Raw genomic sequence first — 21686 nt, 5'->3', positions numbered from 1 at the left:
CTCATTACACCAGTCCCCAGCCCTGACGTCCTCAGCAGAGGTAACCACACTACCAAACAATTTTCAGCTGAGGTGCCCTCATCTGACTCTGAGCCTCACATAAAAAATACCATAATATGGCTATTGCAAAGAATGGCTTGTTCAATTTCCACGGCTCAGATACGATAAAACGGCCAACATTATGCATTTGTTTGCCTTTATAACAAAGAGTACAGCCAAAGTATGGCTGTGTGAATGTTTTATTGTCTCTGCCAGGAGAGTATGTTTTCGCCCCTGTCCGTCCGTCCGTCCGTCCGTCCGTCCGTCCATGTGTGTGTGTGTCCGTCCCATTAGTTTGTTACCAGCAAATCTCCAGCACTGTTGGCCCGGTCTCGGCCAAACTCTGCACACACACTCCCTGGATGCCAATTCAGAATCTCTGCCCCACATTTTTCACATGGCCCTGTTCTAGCGCCACAATGAGGCCGATGTTTGCAAAACACATCTTTGGACACTACTCTTACAGATTTTGTCCACAAATCGGTAGACCGTATCTCTGCAGTCATGTGATCAACATGGATCTGTCCGATTTTCCATATTCCATCCTGATTGGAAGAAGATGGCTTCCAAGATTTGCAGAAGAATCATCAACACATGTGCGTGCAATCCTGGTGAAATTGGGTACGCACGTTCCCACTAGGCAGAGGAAGAAATGCCAATTTGCGTTTTTACCTTTAACTCCACCGATCAGTGGACAACTTTGTATGTGCACTTCCTTGCGGCCAAGGAAAAACATTTGCCTGTTATAGCGCCACCAGGAGGCCAACTTATGTAAAACACATTCTTTGATATTACTCCATCAGATTTTATCCAACAATCACGCAAATCCCTATACAGTATCTCTATAGTCATGTGATCAAGAAGACCAATCTGTAATTCATATTCCATCCTAATTCACCCTTTGTTAGCCTTCTGGTTGGTCCCTGACTGACCAACCAGCAGGCTCTATCTGCCTTGTCCCGCCCTGGTTCCGCCTTTTTTATGTTGAATTTGCTAAAACATAATTTATGGAGAAATAAAAACATATATAAACACATGCTGGTTCACTATGCTGCCACTGAGCAGCTCCATTTCACTGAAACCAAGTTTGAAATTAGAATTGAGCACACAGAATAACAATACGAAGCAACTGAATTAACATGGTAGTGGATGGAGTGTCCCACTGAATGTCCCACCAAGACACAGCAACCAATGGGTGTGGAGAGGGGCAGGACAACGGGCGGGACTAAGGGTGAATTGGCTAATATTGCCTTCCAAAGTTTGAAGAATTGCTCAGTTTTTTGCCTGACGCAGCTTGAGATTACCTTGAAATTTGCCACACATATTCCCTCTAGGTATATATTGATTTTTACTGTTGGAGCTTCGACATCCAGAATTGTAACATTAAAGAAGCACAAAGTCTCAGAGAAACACACCCGGACTTGTGACAGGGTTGTATGACTAGCACAGCAGCCCCCTGTGCAATCTAGCCTGATTTCAGACTCTACGCTGGAGCTTGAGTCTGAAGTTGTCCCCATTCTATTTGATTGAAAAGGGGAGGGGATTTAAAATTTGAAATTCCCAATCACAAGAGATCTGGTGGGAGGGGTTGTGTTTGACTTTTGCACACAAAACATTCCCTCCTCCCCCTCCCCTCAAAGACATGCACCAAACAGGTCATTGTCTCTGATGTTTCATTGATTAGAGAGAATCACTAACGAGCTATCGACACTTGTAGCTGTAGCTCTTTTGAAGTTCAAAGGAGGCAATTAAGAACTCTGGTGAGCCACCCCTCCCTCCACTGTTTCTGTTGATTTTCAAAAGTTAGACGCACCCCTCCTCCGTATTGCATTGATTTCATTGGTCGGTTTCGGTCGGTTTCGGTAGAAAGAGACGCGTCATATGACAGAACCAGACCAAGAGAAGCAGTTCACTCAGAGAGTGGGCGGGTCTATTGGCTGGAGCCAGGCTATGTGCAATCAGTCTTTTTCCCTCTCTGACATGGCCATCTCACCTCCATATTTCTCTCTCTCATGTCTTTCCGACTGTGACAAGACAGCCAAAATGTTCCGGGTGCATATAAATTAGTCTGGAGCACTGCAGTGCAGACATCAAAATCATTTTCAATCTAAAATTTAGATTCAAAATTATTTTGAAGCAGTGGCGTCAGTTCAGCAAAAGCTAGGGTATGGCAAAGATGGGAGTCCTCATGGAAAAGAGGCAATATATTTTGTATAACACGGTTCTATTGTGAACGTGAGGCGTTGTGAGCATGTAGATCGGCTATTTTCAGATCGGCTATTTTCACAATATCTAAAAAAAAAAAAAAATTAAAAAAAGTTTTGTCAGTTTTTTACACAGGTTTCTACGGTTTCTTGGGCTGGATATGGCAGCCTGGAATGGTTGTTCAAGTGCAGCTGACCTGCGGAACCTGGGAATATACCATGTTGTCAAGATAGGGAGAATACAAGTGTGGAGAATATAATTATAATACCTTGTTAAAGTGACCATTTTGTTCAATTTTGCATTTGTAGTTATTTTACTGCGCAGATAGACAAAGAGACATTCATGGATTTATATTTAAAAGTAACTTTTATTTTCCCCCCTGGACCCAGGGTATGGCAGCTGCATACCCCTGCCATACCCAATTGACGCCCCTGTTTTGAAGGGTGATAGTGTTGTCAGAGCTGCCAGAGCTTGAATATGCTTTAAAGAGATAGCAACGATTCTCCTTAATCTCAACTCGCCCTGTCCAAAAAATAAACATCTCCGCTAAGGAAACATTAAGCAGCTCTACTTGAGGCTCGGGTGAATTTGACAGATTCTAACTTCAGTAAGAATAAATAAATATTCAATTTCTTTCTCCCTCCCTTTGGTAATCGAAGAACCTTGCGGTATTTCTGTTGATTCAGACACTTCCAGTAACTGTGGAAGGCTTCTGGGTCACACACTGTACTTTGAAAGCAAGCTCTGAGAAAAATGTTGAGTCACCGAGTCCAACAAAAAAATGACAGGTACTGTCAGATAGCGGCAGTCTGAACGCACACCATTAAGTACTATCCTGGTCAGGTGCCAGTTCTGTACTCTGTACATCTCATTCTTACAGGAAATTAAAGTGCCAAAGATGTAAAATTCTGAATTTGAAGTTCATTAAATATTCACAAACGTGGTGGTGAACATTTTCCAAAAGTAATGAGAAGTACGGTGGTAAGCAGACGAGTGGAATACTAAAGCATATTCCCCTTCAACCCGACCCTCTGGCAGAGCAAGTGAAATGAGATAAGACCACTCAAAGTGACTGAAATGGCAGAGATAATTCCACTTGAACCCCATTCACACTCACTTGAAATGCCTGCAATTTAAAGTAGTAGTTCACCCCCAACATGACTTTTTCTCTATTGATTACTCATGCCATGGAGAGTTCAATAATATTTTTAGTTTTTTGACAAAAAATTAAGACAAGAATTTGATTTCAAGAAAAAGTATCCCCACTGATTCCCGATGGGAGATGCTGGTGATTCAGTCCGAGTGTATCAAAGGGTGCGTTCGGAAATGCGCACCGGGTGTGGTTAGGGTTCGGGGTTAGGGTTAGGCATAGTTTTACTGAGGTTAAGGTTAGGGTTAGGTTTAGGCATAGTTTTACTGAGGTTAGGGTTAGGATTAGGGTTAGGTTTAGGCACTCACTACACTGAGCACACACCTGGTGCACATTTCCGAACGCACCCTTTGATACATTCGGACTGAATCACCTGCAGAAAACACTTAACTCTCCCGATTCCAGATTTGGGGACCCAAATGCATTTGGGTCCCCTTCCGTAATCAATGGGGGCAAATTTACTATAATAAATTTGTTGTCTTTGGAATGCAACAAATACAAAAAAAATATTATTGAACCCAAGTCTCCATAGCATGAGTAATCAATAGAAAAAAAGTCATTTTGGGGGTGAACTACTCCTTTAATGGTATATAGCGGTTTTGAATGCTGGTATTATATGACGTACCATTAATATCACATCACCCAAACTTGGCAGAATAGAATACATGCATTCATCCCATTTCTAGAGTGAAGGACTTGTATGACAGTGCTTATGGAAGAGAGGTTAGTTTTATGAACAAAATGCGTCATAGAAATAATGTTGGGGGGCGAAAGAGAGAGAGAGTGTGTGTGTGTGTGTGTGTGTGTGTGTGTGTGTGTGTGTGTGTGTGTGTGTGTGTGTGTGTGTGCCGAGGCACATCGAGTCTGCCTGCAAGCGGGGCAACACTGTTCAATGAATGCTTCCTAAAAGCAATGTTTGTGTAACTGATTAGCTGTTTTTTTTTTTCCATGCATGAGATTGACTATGACACAATACAAGCGGCGCAACTCATTTCAGAACGTCGTGTGCGTAGGGCGTAGAGGGAGAGTGAGACAGAAAGAGATCTGTGACAGAGTATAGATTTAAATTATATTAAAATTAAATTAGCTGTTCTGCCAGTCTGCAGATGGTCTCTGTTCATCCCAAATAAATATTTTATCATCGAACTTTAGGAACAATGTTGGTATTCATCTCATGGCCACGACTAGTAAGACCTGGACAAACCTCTGGGGCATTACCGTACATTCACACATGGCCTGTGCTTTGTGAATATCCACAGGGTAGAGACGTGAAGCCAAGGAGGATTTGACATCTCAAGGCTGTAATAAAAGGGGAAAATGAGACGGTGAGGGACCTACCGTGTTCCATCGGCCTTCCAGCTGACCTTGTAGGGATTCTGCTCCAAAAAACGTAGGTTCCTCCTGTCCATGGACACCGGCTGAGCGCCGGGAAAACCAGACCTGGAAAACAGACACAGAAATTTTGGTTTGTCGATTTATTTCATTTGGATCTCGTTTAGAAGCCCAAGGGCTGCTCTTCCAAGAGGCCATCAGTTTTTGATATTACGGAGGACAACCTGTTGTTAATGAGCATCTTGCTATTTGTCTACTTTATGCCATTCTGAAAATAATGGCCATTTTGAGTGATTACTTTGAATGTGTTGTTTGTGGGGACAGGTGGACCTAATTAAAGAGTCCCCATGCATATGCACACAAAGAAGACATGCTCCTGGTGGAAACAGTGGGGACTCAAATTTAATGGCGTTCTCTGTGTTCTGACAAGGAAGGAGACAGTATAGATTCTACGCAATATCATTAAAATGGCTCCAGCAGCATAGCTGTCAGGAGGGGGGAAAAAAAGAAAAATCTATTCTAAAACTCCAGTGCCTGTCTTATAAGTGTGATGATCTAAAAACGGAGTGGTTCAGTAAAGCATGAGTCACTCGCAGCACAATACTGTACGCCCACGTACGCTCACACGCACACACGCATATGTGCGGCGTGAGAAAGCAGTGAGGTGCCTTACTTTTCCCATTCAGCGAACTGCTGACACTTGGTTTGACATTCTCCCAGTTTGGGTTGCGTGGTGACCTGCGTGACGCCTTTCACCGTGACACCTTCCAAGAACACGGCACCCTGGGAAGGCGGGGGGGAAACAAAGGAGAGGGAAAACATTAATCAAGACAGCTGCTTAAAACCCATTTAGGGCCTAGAATTATCGAATGCTTTAACGGGTGAAAAATAGCAGATATACAAGCTCACAGCGCGGCACCGAGTGCCGCGCTGCGATCTTGTAGATCTGCTATTTTTGAAAAAAAGTTGTGAAAGTGTGTGCAAATCTTTGAATATGTGTATTTTCAAAGCGAACGTTTGTAACTCAAATTTTGCTTCTGGGTGGTGCCTGGAACTAGATATTTTGAGATGGTGGTCCGTGGCCAAATACATATCAGTTTGGGGGTCCTTCAAATGAAAAAGTATGAGAACCACTGACATAGTAGTCTCTCAAGAACAGACTAACTGAGCTCCAGTTAAGTGAAAAGGACCTTTTCTTTGACGACGGCCGGCCAGATTGCTGACATAGAAACATAGGTTTTTCAAAAAATCTTAGAAGGATTCAAAAGAAAATAGCAGATCTACAAGCTCACAGCGCGGCACCGTATATCTATTTGTCAATAGTTAAAGCATCAAATAATGATACACAATACTGTGTACCCGTTCTGAATGGGTTAAGTTGGCAGGATTTCAGGCAACAGTTGCACAGCCTCCTACACAGTACTGTATATCCGCCCCGTACAGGTGAAGCTTCCCCAAACAGCTGTTGTTTAGCCGTAAGCAAAAAGCACAGGACTCCTTACTTCAGCCGGTGGGAGACAGCATCAAACTGGCTTGCCAGTTGCCTGATAGCCTTTCCCCAACTTCTAGTCCTGCTACTTCTCCACCTATATTCTTTTGCCGGAAGTGCAGAAACTGCATAACTTTAAAATTCACAACTCCGGCTCTAGCCCCGACAACATTCAGCCAATATAGCCGACCTACAAGCTCAACGTGTCGTGACACATTGTGAGTTTGTGGATTGACTATTTTCAGCAAAGAGATTTGATGTAGAAGGAATCCCGGTCCACATAGCGTGTCAGTGGTTAAAGCTACTGACACACGCAGTCGCTCGGGTGGCGCAGTGATTGATTGATTGATTGATTGATTGAAGACTTTATTAGAAGTTTGCATAGGAAAAGGTACAGTTTCATGACGGTACAGTTCACTGGTACACGGTCTACTAAAAGGAGATCCTAGAAAAGCACTTGGCTTATTTACACAGGAAACCATTGAAGTATCTCATATAACATTGAATGACAGACGGATAGAACACAGTACTATGCAGTAGATATAGTCAGGGAAAAAAAGGAAAATACAAAAATAAAAATAAAGAAAAAGTGCAAAAAAAATATATATATACAGTAGGTAAATATTAATACAAAGGCGGCTCAGGGGAGGGTAAGGCTGGGCTAGGTTTGTTTTGACCAGTTGCGAACGGCTGCTGCCTGTAAGTGGTTTTTCAGGGCGATTTTAAAGGATGCTAGGGATCCACACTCCTTTAAGGCCTTCGGTAAGGCGTTCCACATTTTGGTGGTATAGCAGAGGAACGAGTTTGACCCTTTCTTTGAGGTGACTCTGGGTTGAACGTGATCTGTGGCGCTGCCTCTGGTGTTTGTGGACGTCCTTAACATTTATAAAGTATTTTGACAGGTACATGGGTATCTTAGTGGTGTAGTGCAGGCATTGACACCAAGGCTTGCCCACCTGCCCCCGGCAGGTAAATAAAACGTCAGGGCAGGTGAAGTTGGCTTTCAGGTTGCCCGACAGGGCAAGTGCTCATTTGAGGGGGGACACAATAAAATAAAAAAATAAGAGCACTATTTACCTATAATGTGCTGTTTTTACTATTGCTACATTTAAAAATATAAAATAACAAGTGTGAAACCATAGACATATTCAATCATAGCTAAAGTATTTGGTATTTGGATTTGGAGGTATTGAGGTATGACATTTTATCGCACAGCCCCAGAAAGTAAAGAAATAAGTGTTAAATTAAGCGGTAATTAAAATTGTACCTATCATTTTATAATGGACGATTTACTTTTCGGGCAAGTGGGCATTACCTTCGGGCAAGTAGAACATGACCTGTACTTGCCCGATGGGCAAGTGCCTCTGAGACCTTAGTGTCAACCCCTGTAGTGTATCTTGTACACCAGGCCCATTGCAAGTTGCTGTACTCTGTCATCTACTCAGAGCCACCCCACTCTTAACTGGTGAGTAGCGGTGCTAAAGCAGCAGACTGGAGTGCTAAAGTGCCACGGATGTTATTTTTTCAAATCCACCGTGGTAGGACCGGCTTTGTCGAGCGTCTCCAGTAAACAAATTGGCACATGTTTGGGGGACAGAGGCCGGGCAGGGAGAGCAGAAAGAAGTGTTTGCGGGGAGAAATCAATTGGAATAATGACTAAATTATGGAGTAAAGGGGGTAAGAAGCAAACCAACAAAAAAAAACTATCGATTCCTGTTTCAGCTCTCTCTCCCTCACTGCAGTCTCCTCAACTCCTTTCAGTCTGTGTACAACAGGCTTTCAACTTGCCCTACTCCTCAGAGGTCAGCTATTGACTGCTCAAAGCAATATTAAGAACTGCAGCCAAGCATTTTTTTTTTTTTACTTTAGAAGAATCGTATATTCGCCCTTCTTCGAACTGTTTCTTCTGATGACTCGCACTAAACCGGCTCCCCCTTGGCCAAAACCTGCCAGACTTCAGTTGGAGACGGCTCCATCAGGGCTTGTGGGGGTCTTTCATGTTGTAAAAGCACTACACCCTGCAGGACAGAGCTGATTTTCCCTCCTTTAGGCTCCAGTCCAGCTGTATCAAACACTGTAGCCCACCGAGTAGCTGAGATTCATCATTACTGGTGGCATACTTGCAATTACAGGGATCATTTTAATGACGATAACTGTTTCTATAGGCCTATGTGCATTATATGTAGGTGGCTTTATTTGAATAGGGTTAGGGATTTAATATTCTAGGCTAGTACACATCTAGCCTAGAATAGTACACTAACTTCCTGAAATGCTACATGATTAAGATTAAGCCACGTTTTGCACTCATTACATCACAGCCTCGCAAAGAGCTTCAACATTAATATGTCAATTTAAATAGTACACATTATGGCTAATGGCAGAAAGAGTCAACACTTCTAATTCTACCACACTCGCTTGGTGGCATTAATGAAATCTTTAACTAAAAAGTGAGAAGACTAATTCCTAATGAGAGTTATATTGCTTTTTCGCCTGCAGCAGCAGAAGCAACATGGCAGAGAAAAGTGATGGCCGGAAATTCACCGGGAAGCGTCCTACATGACTGAACACGGGAAGCGTATCATTTGGTGAAGAAAGCCTACTGCTGGGCTCTGCGTCAACTTTCCCTGCGTGAGATTCAGAGTCATGTGGAGCAGGGGGGTGGGAGGGTGGGCTCATGGATGCGGTCTCTTTCCAACTGAACCACATGAACCCTGGCATTCCCAAAATAGGCCAACATTCCGCGAAAATAGCAGTTCCACAATCGTTGTGAGCTTGTCAATCGGCTATTTTCGGCAAAGAGATTTGGTGTAGAGGGAAAAAAAGGAAAGGGGCCCCAAGTAGGGATGGGACGATACGCGATATTATCGTTTATCGTGATTAAAAAAACACTCACGATAATCCTATCGTGGAGATTTAATTTATCGTGATATCGTCCTCCGTCATGCACCGGGATCAAACCACCTTTTATTTGCCGAGCTGCATATCCGGTACCACTTAAAGTTTACCCTCTATTGGTAAAAGGTACTTAATATACGTAATATAATATACATCTTTTTTTCCACTCTATCAAATGTCTTTGTCAAAAAGATTGCAGATCTACTTGTAGATCTGCTATTTTTTGACAAATATTCCACCCCAGGATAATGGATTTTGATTATCGTGATAATATCGTAATTTGCGGTTTCTTTTGTTAAAATAATCTTGATACGAAATGTTCATATAGTCCCATCCCTAGCCCCAGGTCTAGACCCCTGGGGGTCGACGAAGTATACAGGCTTTAAATGGGGGGAGGAAGTCTCTCTCTCTCTCTTTCTCTCACCAGCTTTAATCTCTCTTTCCTCCGTTTGCCGGGTGCCGACCCCGAGGAGCTGGGGCCAGACTCCTGGCCAATCACGTTGCCGTCGTCATCCTCGTCCTGCTCGTCGTCGTCGTCGAAGCACCACTCTGGCAGCGCGGGGGCAGGGGGAGCGTCCTCCACGTCGCCATAGCGACGGAACAGCTCCTTAAGGTAGTCTCCCTTGTAGATCCCCGGGGCGCGGGACTGACCGAAGGCAGCTACAGCCGCCTCCACGCTGACGAGAAGGAAAAAATCATGCAATCTTAAAAATTTGCTCTGCTATTCGTGACATTATTAAATGAGGCTTGGATGAATAATCCCTTTTTTTAATACTAACGACATCAAGAGGTAACTGTATGTTATAGTTGTTTAACTTTATTAAAGATGCAGTGCAGTATTAAAGATCCCCCCCAAAACATGATTATCAGGTATTATGATTATACTAGGAGGAAGATTTTTTCCAAAAAAAAGTGTACAGAAAGAGTTAAAATTAGGTTTTTATGTGGCCACAACCACCAGTTCATTAAGTATGCCTGGTTGTCATGGTGGGTGGTGACCCAGCTGAAGTTAGTCACACCCACAGTGTTGGGTGTATGGTAAAAGGGGAGGGGATGATTATATGATGTAATTTAATCACTCTGCAATTTTGACCCACAAGGTGTCAGCCTCCAGGAAGAAACCCAAAATACAATTGCTCATAACAACCACACCAGGGGGTCTAATGAAGTACTATCAATCTCATAGACACATGAAAACCAGAAAAAGTACAAAACTATGGCACCACCTCTTTAAAAATGATGTACGGTACGCTGGTACACTAAAGAGTTCAAATCCCCTTGTGTACAGCCTGTACTTGCAGCACCGTTTGTGGAAAGCTGCATCTTTAATGTCAGGCTAGTAAGCCACACAGCAGCTGAAGCTAATAAAATTAATAATGTGTTAGATTTAGGTGTGTACAGAGCCAAGGGTGTGCCAATGTGAAGGCAGATACAGTATTGACACCTAAATTGAACACACCCATTATTAATTGCAGTAGCTGCAGCTTACATCACTATAACTTAAGGCCAGTTTCCTGCAGCCTGCCATGTTGTTACCATGCTGTTTTTTTTAACCTGAACTGGAATAGACTACACAATCAGCCTATGGTTTCACCCCACTTTAAAAGATGCAGCAGTCATTCCCAGACTCCCTCTATACTGTTCCACCTCTGCCTTAAGACAACACCGCTGCTGTAAATTATTCAGCACCCCTGGCGTCTCCAACTCAGGGTCCTGTCTCCACTAAATCAGCGAGCCTCTTCACGGAGCGTGACTTTATCTGTAGTGACAGCATCTCACATGAAGCCATCACACATATGGAACGCATCGACAGGGGCCGACGGGACGCAGCCTTCGCGGGCAAAGCGGTACCCGACCTTTAGGAGGAAGGGGGAGGGGGGGCAGAGCAATGATGTAAGCAGCTGAGGGAGAGCCCACGCAGTGTGGTTCATGTTGTAGTGCATCACTGTTGTTCATGGGCATGGGCTGAGGAAAACCGAGGAACAAATGCGCCCTCCTGAGGGAAGAGAAAAAAAGCCTGCAATCCCAGCAGAGCACCGAGACTGAGCCAGGGGCGTGTGACGTTAGTTACCTCCAGTCCATCTTCTCTACCAGGTACGCGCACACCAGGAAGCCTGTCCGGTTGAAGCCGTGCGTGCAGTGGACACCTTGGAAGAGAACAATGAGTCACGCGTGAAAACACAATATCATTTCACAGGCAGAATCACATTCAACCTCAGCAGCTGACGCCCTCGTCTAATGCATCATTTTGATATCATTTTTCCTCAGCAACATTACATCGCTACCATGTGTTATCCTCCCTCTGCCTTCAATTCACCCTGATGTAATGCAAACTGCAAAGATAGCACGATTTCAAAATAGCCCCAGTAGTTTTGCATGAACCTAAGCACTCCCCCGAAAATCAATAACATGAGATGCAGTGAGGCAGAGGTCCATGGGGTGTAGTAGGAAAACGTGCCCCTGTCAGACAGCCAGTCAGTATAGCCTCCCAAGCAGCCCTTGTTCATCTACAGATCTGACACCAGCCTGTAGACAAGGTGAGACCTAACAACTGATGGAGCCCTGGGGAATGTATAGACAGGAGGAGCAGCACATACTATAGCAATGGGTGCAAAACAGATAAATACGATTATTTAAATGAATATCGATTTTAGGGGTAAATGGATTTTTTCTTGTTAAAAAAAAAGCCAAAATAGCAGCTCTACACGCTAATAATGCATTGCATTCTATGTTGTCACTGTTGTTGCGCGACACTTTATGATGATGTACAAAACAGGGCATGAACAAAATGTGCCTCCTCGACTACACCACTCTTTGAAAAAGTGAGACATTAGACAAGTATTTTGTAGCATGTCTGACAGGTCAATCAAAAGAAACATCCACGCTTGACTCTCAATCTTCCCCTACAGCTATCAGGCAGAGGGAGGATAGGAGACGCTGATGAAGATGGAGTCAACTAGTCGAGGGAGGGATGGAGGTGTTCAGATTTATGAGCATGGCCATCTAATTTCCGTCTCGTGCAGAGACAACAAAGAACAATCCTCAGGTGGCTGGTGAGAGGGCATTGCTAAAATTACGTTCATATATTATTCTGCTGTGAGGCGTAAACGACTTAATTTGCAACAGTGGCTCAGTTTCAACAGGCCAGAATGGTGGATCAGGGAGCTCTCTGCTGTCTCGAGTGTGAAAGCGCAACTTCAGTGACCATGTCGGATTAGTCACGTCCCCAAGGCTCGCCTGAGGCACTATGTGCCACTAAACACCACAATCAACAATTCGTTCAAATCCCTCTCTCTCTCACTCACTCACTCACTCACACACTCACACACACATCTAAAAATGTAACACAAGATGTCTGTTTTCCTTTCCGACTCAAACTGTTCACAAATATGCTTGCATGTAGGGTAGGGAAATGGTAATCTTATATTAAGAAATTAGCTTTAACCAGAGAACAATTGATATGAGAGTAGTAAAATGTATAATCATTTTATAAAGCCAATAACACTTGGAGGAAAAGCATCATCTACATGGGTTTTTGTTCACAGCCGTCAAAAAGATTCATTTTTCAGCATAATCAATCACAACAATGGTCCATTCCCAATTCCAATGTCAATTATTTGACAGATAAAACAGTTCCCACCAGGATTTCTTTTTTTTTTTTTTTTACATGTAATTGATTATCTCAATTAAGCAGCAGTCTTTCAACTGCACCTCTAATTAGACTCAAGGCATTAGTATTCACACAGAGTACTGGAAGCCAGCATACACATCTAGGCTGCTCAAAAAATATATATACTGTATATAATAAAACAACAACAAAACAAAACATTCAAAGTAAATTAGTTATTGCTCAGGCAACAATATTCTGGCAGGCAGGCTTAACTTATTTACACAAGGCATTTTTTTTTTTTTTTATCTTTCAGACATTCACTTGTCTGTAACAGAGCAGAACATGTTTGGAATTCACTCGTGTTAGTTGTCCTTTTTGTTTCTACAAAACAATCAGTTATAAAAAGGTATTTTACCAATTTAGCCGTGTAATATCGACCCAATCCCTTGAGTTTAATGAATAGTAGAATATCTTAAAATGTTTAATTCAGGTAACTGTTTTCCTAATGTGGGAAATTGGCTAAAATAAAAAAGTAATGTTTTCAGCATTGGTCTTTGAAGTAGATCCATAAATAATATAACAATACCCCGTACCCACACAATATAAAACAATCAATACTGGTGCCTCCCTAACAAAATTGAATTGTATTGAAAGTTCAATACAATTACTCAAAATCACAATGTAAAACTGACATCCCTCACCAGTCTTCTCATTACAAAATTAACGTATGCAAAATACAAATCCACAATTGAATATAATCACAGGATCAGACATTAGGTAGAAAACCTGCTACTTTGGAGAATAGTATTGAGGCAATGTTATAGCAAAGATGACTAAGCTTTTAGCTCCCTCTAGTGTATCTCAAACGCAATGACATGATAGGGAGTGCAATCATTTAAAGATTCCTAGGGCATACCATATTCCTAGCCCCACTCAGTCATAATCCACAGTCCCATCAACCTTTGTGTTTTTGCATATGAAGAAACCAATTTTCTCATTTGACTACAATTATCTACTTTTGTTTGTGCTGTTTGGAAATGTTATTGATTATACAACACTCCAAATGCCTGGCTATACGGCTGTCTTACCAATTAATTCGGTTGGATTTTTCTCCATGAAGTGGTCACACAACCGTATGAACATCTCGGTTGTCTCTGTCGATGGACTCTCCCCATGCCTAGACAGAATTAGATGGCATTTTAATTACACAAAGCAGTAGAGGAATTGTCAACAAATTACCTCTATTAGGGCGGTCACAATTATTACATAATCGTCTAATCGCAATTATTTGACATAATCGCGATTATTTGACATAATCGCGATTATTTTTCATAATCGTCATAATCGTTTCCATGTTGAAAAATGTTCTTTTTTTGAAGTCAAGAATAGTAGAAATAGCAGATCTACAAGCTCGCGATGCGACGCGTTGTGAGCTTGTAGATCGGCTATTTCCACTATCGATGTTCTTTTTTAAGTATTAAAGTTGTACCATGTAACTTTTTTTATAAAACAAATCTTAAAATTGTCCTAACTGTTAAATCGCTAAAGTTTTAGAACACCCACTCCGTTATTTTCAGCTTCTGAAGCCTTCTCTTTATATGTTTTCTATGATCCTGGCCGTGGACCGGATTTCGCGCCAAAATGACGTAATCTGCATCATCTGTATACGTTGTGTATACGTTGCCCAATCACATCGCCGATCATGCACACATGGTACACTACCGGCCAATCACAGCTTATCTGCTCTGGTCTCCAGGAAGCGCCTCCGCTTGGCTACAGTGTTTACCATGGTGAAGGATTTTAACCTCTTAATCCACAAATCCTGGCCAGAAAATTACGTTCTACCATGCGTTCTACCCCTCCACGGATTACTATCGGTCGCGGTGGTTTGCGGCGCCGCTCCGGTGGTCCGCGGCGGTGGTCCGTGACGACTCCGGCCGAAAAACGGCCGAAAAAAGCAATACCGCTACTGACCACTAGTTGAACTTACACAGTATAGCTTTAAGTTGTCAAATATGTCAGTAATGTCTTTGTATATTTAGGGTTATGTGTCATATCTACCATGTGCAACTTCAAAGCCTAAAAGCCAAACAGAAACGTAATTGTCAACAACAAAAACACACGTCATGTAAAATGTCATAATCGCGACAGCCCTAACCTCTATTTCACACTGAACAATATACTAAAAACGTTGAATTGTATCATTTGAGTGTCACACAAGAGTGAATTCATTCATACCCTTTACATTGAAGCTTCATATATTTGATGCCTTCCTTTTCGATGTCGCTTCGATCATAAAAGCGAGTTGTGTTTGTTAAGTCAATGAGCAAGCCCATTTTTACCTATAAGAGAGAGAGAGATCAAACGACAAAAAGATAGAGTCAAGTGTACGCTTCGGAGTCTCCGAAAAAAATCTGCATGTAAAATGGTCAAAGCGTTCTGAAGATATGTGCTAATAAAGCAATGTGCTATTATGTACTAGCACAGGGGTCTTCAACAGGGGGTCTGCGACCCCTAGGGGGTCCGCGGAGGTACTGCAGGGGGTCCGCGAAATTATTGCTTAAAAAAAAAAAAAAAAAAAAAGATGGCATTTTTTTTTTTCATTTTTCACATTTATGTAAAAAAATAAATCATGATTCTATCCATTTTGAATAGCTTGAATACATGATTACTATGCAATTGACAGATTGTTGATATTATTGACATTGGTTCTCAGTTAATAAGTAGTATGTTTAGAAATGGTAGTGGTACGGCCCACCCTGCTCGCTGTAACTTGTACATGTTTAAAGTTGTACCATGTAACTTTTTTTATAAAACAAATCTTAAAATGGTCCTAGCTGTTAAATCGCTAAAGTTTTAGAACCCCGACTCCGTTATTTTCAGCTTCTAAAGCCTTCTCTTTATATGTTTTCTATGATCCCTGCCCGGGACCGGTTTTCGCGGAAAAGATTGCGTCATCACACTACCGGCCAATCACAGCGAGGGTTATACACTGCCGGCCAATCACAGCGCAGAACATACACTGCCGGGCTCTCTGGTGGGTTTAGGAAACACGCCTTCAGGAAGTACACTGCAGTGTTTACACTGGAGGAGTCTAGCATGTAACTCTCCAACCGCTGCTCGTAGAAGGACACAGGAGACCTCATTGAAAGCATCTCGGCGAGGCGAGGCGGACGCGGTGGTCTGACGGCCCGGTCCGCGAGCGAAAAACGGACGAAAAAAGCAAACGCGACCGCGGTTTGCTATACTGCTACAGACCACCAGTTGAGCAACTTACACAGTATAGCTTTAAAATAAAAAATATGTCGTAGCCCCGACCCCCCCCCCCCCCCCCCTCCATCTCCCCATCAGTTTGGGGGTCCCCGGCCTGAAAACGTTGAAGACCCCTGTACTAGCATGTTTAGAAGGCAGACAGGGAGCGAAAAAGGGGAAACAAATGTGGGTGTTTTCCTGCAAAGTTTAACATAGGAGCTAATGGAGATCCGTTCTTCACGCCTACATCCTGTTTCTGTTAAAATCCCGATGCGATTTTTTACAGCAGAAGCGGGTCGTTGTGATAGTTCCATAAATGCAATAAAAAAAGAAACCTCTCAAAATGTGTCAATGGCAGTGAATTAATTAATTCAATCATGAAAATTGCTTACCTTAAGACTTTTTAAATAGTTTGACAACATGCTTGGATGGAACCTGTTCTCTTCTGGAACTTTGTCATCATATCTTGGACCCAACATTGTTTTCATCGGCAGGAATTTACCTAGAAAGGAATGGATCGACACACAGTGGTTATATGAGGGACCCTCCAAGACCAGGTTGCTCCCCCCCTGTCCTTGCAAAGTGGTGAGCAATAGGTTAACTCCTTTATTTATTTATTGGAAACAGAATACCTGGTGCAAGAAATAAAGAGCTACATAGTTTGCAGCTGGTAAATGCAATGTAAGAGATGGTGCAACAAGGCAGTATTTCCTTTTGTTTTTGCATTCTCATGAGTTCAGAGTGTATATGTGACGTAAATTCCACTATCATCTCAGTAGTATGTTCGCACATTCTATTATTAACCCTGCTTTTTTAAGTAGAATAGTGCTGTGTGGCCTGGCTTGATATGGTCTATGTTTACAATATTTTCTGATCATCAATCACAGCGATGGAGGGTCTGAATTCCTGAGTTATGTAGATTTTTCAAAAATGCTTTTATTTTATATTGCCAATTTTTGAATAGCCAATGCTAAAATCTAAAATGATGCTTTCCCGGTTTTAACATATATGATAATTACAACATTTGAATATGTTATGGATATAGTCCCTAAAAAAAGTTCTTAGTCTACAAAGCACAACAGAAATTGTTTTATTTAAGACCAAAATAAAAATATGAATAATTGATTCATTCATGCTGTGAGGACTGAGGACATGTGAAAAGCTGACCCAACATTTCCCAGTGCATTCTGTGTTGCTTATGCTGGACTGCCAGTCAGTGCACACACAACTCATCACACAATGTTTACTTTTTGGTAATATTTTACAGTATAAAATCTCCACACAGAGTACAGGTTGTCACATGTCCTACTCACAATCTAACTTCAGTCTGAAGAAGAGCAGTGTTGCTCGAAACGTCACGACATTTATTTGGTGCAATAAAGCACTTTTTTCGCATGTGAGCCCTCAGTGTGCGAGAGTTTTTGTTTACTTTTCTACTCACAATCTGCCACTTTCCCTTTCAAAAAATAGCTTTAGGAATATTCTCAGTTGCATTTTGTTGAGTCAGTGGACTATTGGAATATTGAAACCTGGGGCAAATACAGCCGTACATAACATGTATAGTTACTAAAATTGCAGTCAGATATCAATGAACCAAACAAAGGATATGTAAAATTTTATTTCTGTGAGCACCCACACAGGGGGGAGAGCAATTTTAGACCAATCTCTTGAAATGTTCAACATCCATTCTTTCTCCCATGTAAATATCACTATGTGTCTTAGAAGTAACATGACAAAGTGAACATATTCCAGATTCGTTTTCTACATTTTACTGGTGTCTGTCTATATATCATTATACTGTTATTTACAGTTATACGTTCCTCACAACATCTACTCAGCTTCCTGAAAGATGGCTCATGCTAGTGATGTGTTTTGCCCATCACATTGGAAATTGTACCCCTCACAATTTGCCCCATATGAGAGCTATACTTACAGATCCTTCTCAAAAAATTAGAATATTGTTTAAAAGTTCATTTTCTTCTGTAACATAATAGATTTTTTTAAACTTTTATATATTTTAGATTCATTGTGCATGCAGTGAAATATTAAAAAGCTTTTTTTGTTTTAATTTTGTTTTTTATGGCATACAGCTCATGAAAATCAAAAATCCATATCTCAAAATATTAGAATATTCTACACAGCCACTCAAAAGAAGGATTTATAATACAGAAATGTAAAAGTTCTGAAAGGTTATGTTAATTTATGCACTCAGTACTTTGTATGGAATACTTTTGAACAAATTACTTCATCAGTGGGGCGTGGCATGAAGGTGGTCAGCCTGAGGTACTGCTGAGGTGTTATGGAAGCCCAGGTTTGCTTTTATAGAGGCCATAAGCTCATCTGTGTGGTTGAGTCTGGTGTCTGTCATCTTCCTCTTGACAACACAACACAGATTCTCTGTGGGTTTCAGGTCAGGCCAGTTTGCTGGTCAGTTAAGGCTAGTAATACCATGGTCACTACACCAGTTACTGTAGTTTTGGCTCTGTGGGCAGGTGCCAAGTGCTTCTGGCTAAAGGAAATCATCGTTTCCTTAAAGCTTGTCAACCTACAGATGCGCAAAGTGCTCTAAAATCCCCAGGTAGATGGCTGTGTTGACTCTGAACTTGATAAAACACAGTGGACCAACACCTGCAATACAATGCAATGCTGGTTTTGCCCACACTGCGTTTTATCAAGTTCAGAGTCAAGACAGTCATCTACCCAGGGATTTTAGAGCACTTAATGCTTCCGTAGGTTGACAAGCTTTATTGTGATGATGATTTATTTTAGCCAGAAGCACTTGGCACTTGCCCACAGAGCCAAAACTACTAGTAACTGGTGTAGTGACCATGGTATTACTGGCCTTAACTGACCAGCCAACTGGCCTGACCTAAAACCCACAGAGAATCGGTGTTGTGTTGTCAAGAGGAAGATGAGAGACACCAGACTCAACCACACAGATGAGCTTATGGCCGCTATCAAAGCAAACCTGGGCTTCCATAACACTTCAGCAGTACCTCAGGCTGACCACCTTCATGCCACGCCCCTTTGATGAAGGAATTTGTTCAAAAGTATTCCATACAAAGTACTGAGTGCATAAATTAACATAGCCTTTTAGAACTTTGACATTTCTGTATTATAAATGCTTCTTTTGAGTGGCTGTATGGAATATTCTAATATTTTGAGATATGGATTTTTGGATTCATAAAAATCTAAATTAAAACAAAACAAACATTTTGAATATGTCACTGCATGCACAATGAATCTAAACTATATGAAAGTTTAAAAAAATATATTATGTTACAGAAGAAAATTAACTTTTACACAATATTCAAATTTTTTGAGAAGGATCTGTATAATACAAGTTCATAAGTATCTCCTCCTCCTGTCAGTGATTTTAAAGTCTGCCTCAGTGAGTCAGTGACCATCATCATCAACCAACCCAGTCACATGGGTTGGCTTCCTATAACCAATGAGCTCGAGAGAGGGAGTGACCCAAGACAAAACATTGTGCAGACTGAACCTCTGCTGCTCTGCAGCGCCAGAAATCATTTCAAATCGAGTCTGTGGATCAGTGGATGGATGTCAATTTACATACCAGTTAAGAATGAACACTGTACTCCCTCTTTTGCAAAGGCTCGTTGACAGGGTGCAAAGTAAATCAGCTCGTTGTAAGCATTATCCCCAAACAAACTGTATTTAGATCAGCATGAGCCCCAATTTAAAATATGCAATTAATATCGAATATACCCAATCCAGGATGCGAGTTTCTAAATTCTAGGAGAGCAAAGGCAAAACCACGCCCCGGACTCATTTTTGAAGCTTGTGATTGGCTGAACCGGACGTAGGGAGCGCTCCGTTGTAGTCACTTGGACCGCGTGAGGTGCACCAAACGTTGCGTTTATCGTGCGCTTGCCCAGGCCTTACGGCCTGGGCATAAATATAACGATTGCATTCACCACGGCTTCGTAACTCGCGCGGCCGGCGGCGCCCTGGCCCGCTCTTCGCGGCCACTCGCGCCTGCGGCGCTCGGGGGCGAAGAGCAGGACCAAGGTCCGCTGGCCTTCGCGCCGCTTGCAATGTCGTGGACAATAACTGAATGTCGTTGAAAACGAGCGCTCCTTGCCTGCGCTCTCCTAGAATTTAGAAACTCGCATCCAGGACGTTATAAGGCCAAAAGCAACACCAAGCAAGTGCAGCACAGTACACCCCACGAACGAACCATTAAAAAAACACACTCGTGTGAACTGAGCGGTGGTGTGTGTGTGTGTGTGTGTGTGTGTGTGTGTGTGTGTGTGTGTGTGCCCCCTGTGTCTGTGTGTGTGTGTGTGTGTGTGTGTGCCCCCTGTGTGTGTTTGTGTGTGAGTGTGCCTGGCCTATCCTGAACAACAGCGCCCCTGTGTGGTCAGAAAAGGTTACTGCAGGCTACATACCCGGAGACAGACAGACAGAGACAGACAACAGACAGACAGACCCACACACGGCCACGTATAGGAGCGTTGTGACCACCGCTCAAAAAGTAAATACTGGGATGAGGTTGTAGGGCGTTCGTGGGGTGTACGGTTACACATCTCCATTCAGAAACATTGCCATTCAGAAGATTGACTTCCATTATTCTTGGAGGTGTCACCTAACCCCAATCTAAATCCTAACCTCAGTGGGGGTATTTCTGAATGGGGATGTTTTAAGTGGGGGTGTTTCTGAATGGAGGTCTGCCCCCCATGTGGTTGTTGTTATTACCTAAACATATCATCCCGGGTTAAAATAAACCAGTCTAATTTTAGCTGGTAACGTTAGTTATGCTTCTTGTTCCACCCTCCCCAGAAAAACACTCATCCTGGGCTGTTTGTTGACAACTGCATCGACCTAAAGAAGGGTTTGTTTTGACACGTGATCCAAGTAGCCTACAGCAGCAGCAGCACAGGGCTAGCTCAGATGCTGCTAACACAAACAAGCTAAACTAAGTGTGAGGGGGAAAAATGAAAGACCCACAAAGACCTCTTAAATTAACAAAGAACCACTTTCTGCTTTAATTACACTTCCAAATAATCCAACAATAACACGCAGTAACTTTAAAAAACGCAGGTTGACGACGGTCGTTCTATAATATAACGGATTAGCCGTTGGCGCAGCACAAGCTAACGGTCAAGCTCATCACTCATCAGTCCTGTAATGAAAACAGCAGATCTACAAGCTCACAACGCGTCCCGTCCGCGACGCGTTGTGAGCTTGTAGATCTGCTGTTTTCGTTGCACGCCGTTATAACTTATGTGACGACGTTTCAGTCACAGTTCCAGTCACAACCATGTTAGCATTTCCCAGCCAGCCAAGCTAATGTTTAGGTCCTCCTCCTACCTGCCACAGGCTGGCCCCTCCGGGGACAGTTCCTCCACCGAGGCGGGGGTCCCGTGTGTGACATTATGTTACTCCCAAAAGAACAACTAGGGTGAGGGCTCGTTATGAAGCTCCTCTTCTAACGGTGGACATCAGAGAGAGTGTTGACCCACCGTTCCCTCCTCTAACCCCCCGGTGGGGTTAATGCGACGCTTTCTTTCGGGCCCTCAATTGAATTAACTTTACCTGGCCGCCAAATTTAAAGTGTTTAAAAAAGAAAAGAAAAAATTTGCCATAGAAACGTTCTGTCTTTTAAAATATAGTGTTGTCCTACTCCCTCTGTCTCCCTCTCTCTGTCTGTCTGTCTGTCTATCTCTCTCTCTTTCTATCCGTCCAGAAGT

At 42.5% G+C, this 21686-nt stretch overlaps 1 protein-coding gene across 1 annotated transcript in view; it reads right to left on the bottom strand.

The window, feature by feature from the left end:
* The window catches only part of LOC308300261 (mRNA-capping enzyme), a 137489-nt gene extending 115803 nt beyond the window's left edge, over positions 1-21686 (bottom strand). The window contains exons 1-8 of the mRNA XM_080744081.1: positions 21307-21686; positions 16365-16474; positions 14959-15062; positions 13809-13897; positions 11182-11257; positions 9535-9787; positions 5400-5509; positions 4733-4834 (exon numbers count right to left, since the gene is read on the bottom strand). Coding sequence (XP_080600207.1) covers positions 4733-4834; positions 5400-5509; positions 9535-9787; positions 11182-11257; positions 13809-13897; positions 14959-15062; positions 16365-16474; positions 21307-21370 — 908 coding nt within the window. The 5' untranslated portion in view covers positions 21371-21686. The remainder of the gene's footprint in view (positions 1-4732; positions 4835-5399; positions 5510-9534; positions 9788-11181; positions 11258-13808; positions 13898-14958; positions 15063-16364; positions 16475-21306) is intronic.

The sequence above is a fragment of the Nannobrachium achirus genome (genome assembly GCF_963921795.1).
Source record: "Nannobrachium achirus genome assembly, chromosome: 16".
Classification (NCBI taxonomy): Eukaryota; Metazoa; Chordata; class Actinopteri; order Myctophiformes; family Myctophidae; genus Nannobrachium; species Nannobrachium achirus.
This window is presented reverse-complemented; position numbering and strand designations above follow the sequence as displayed.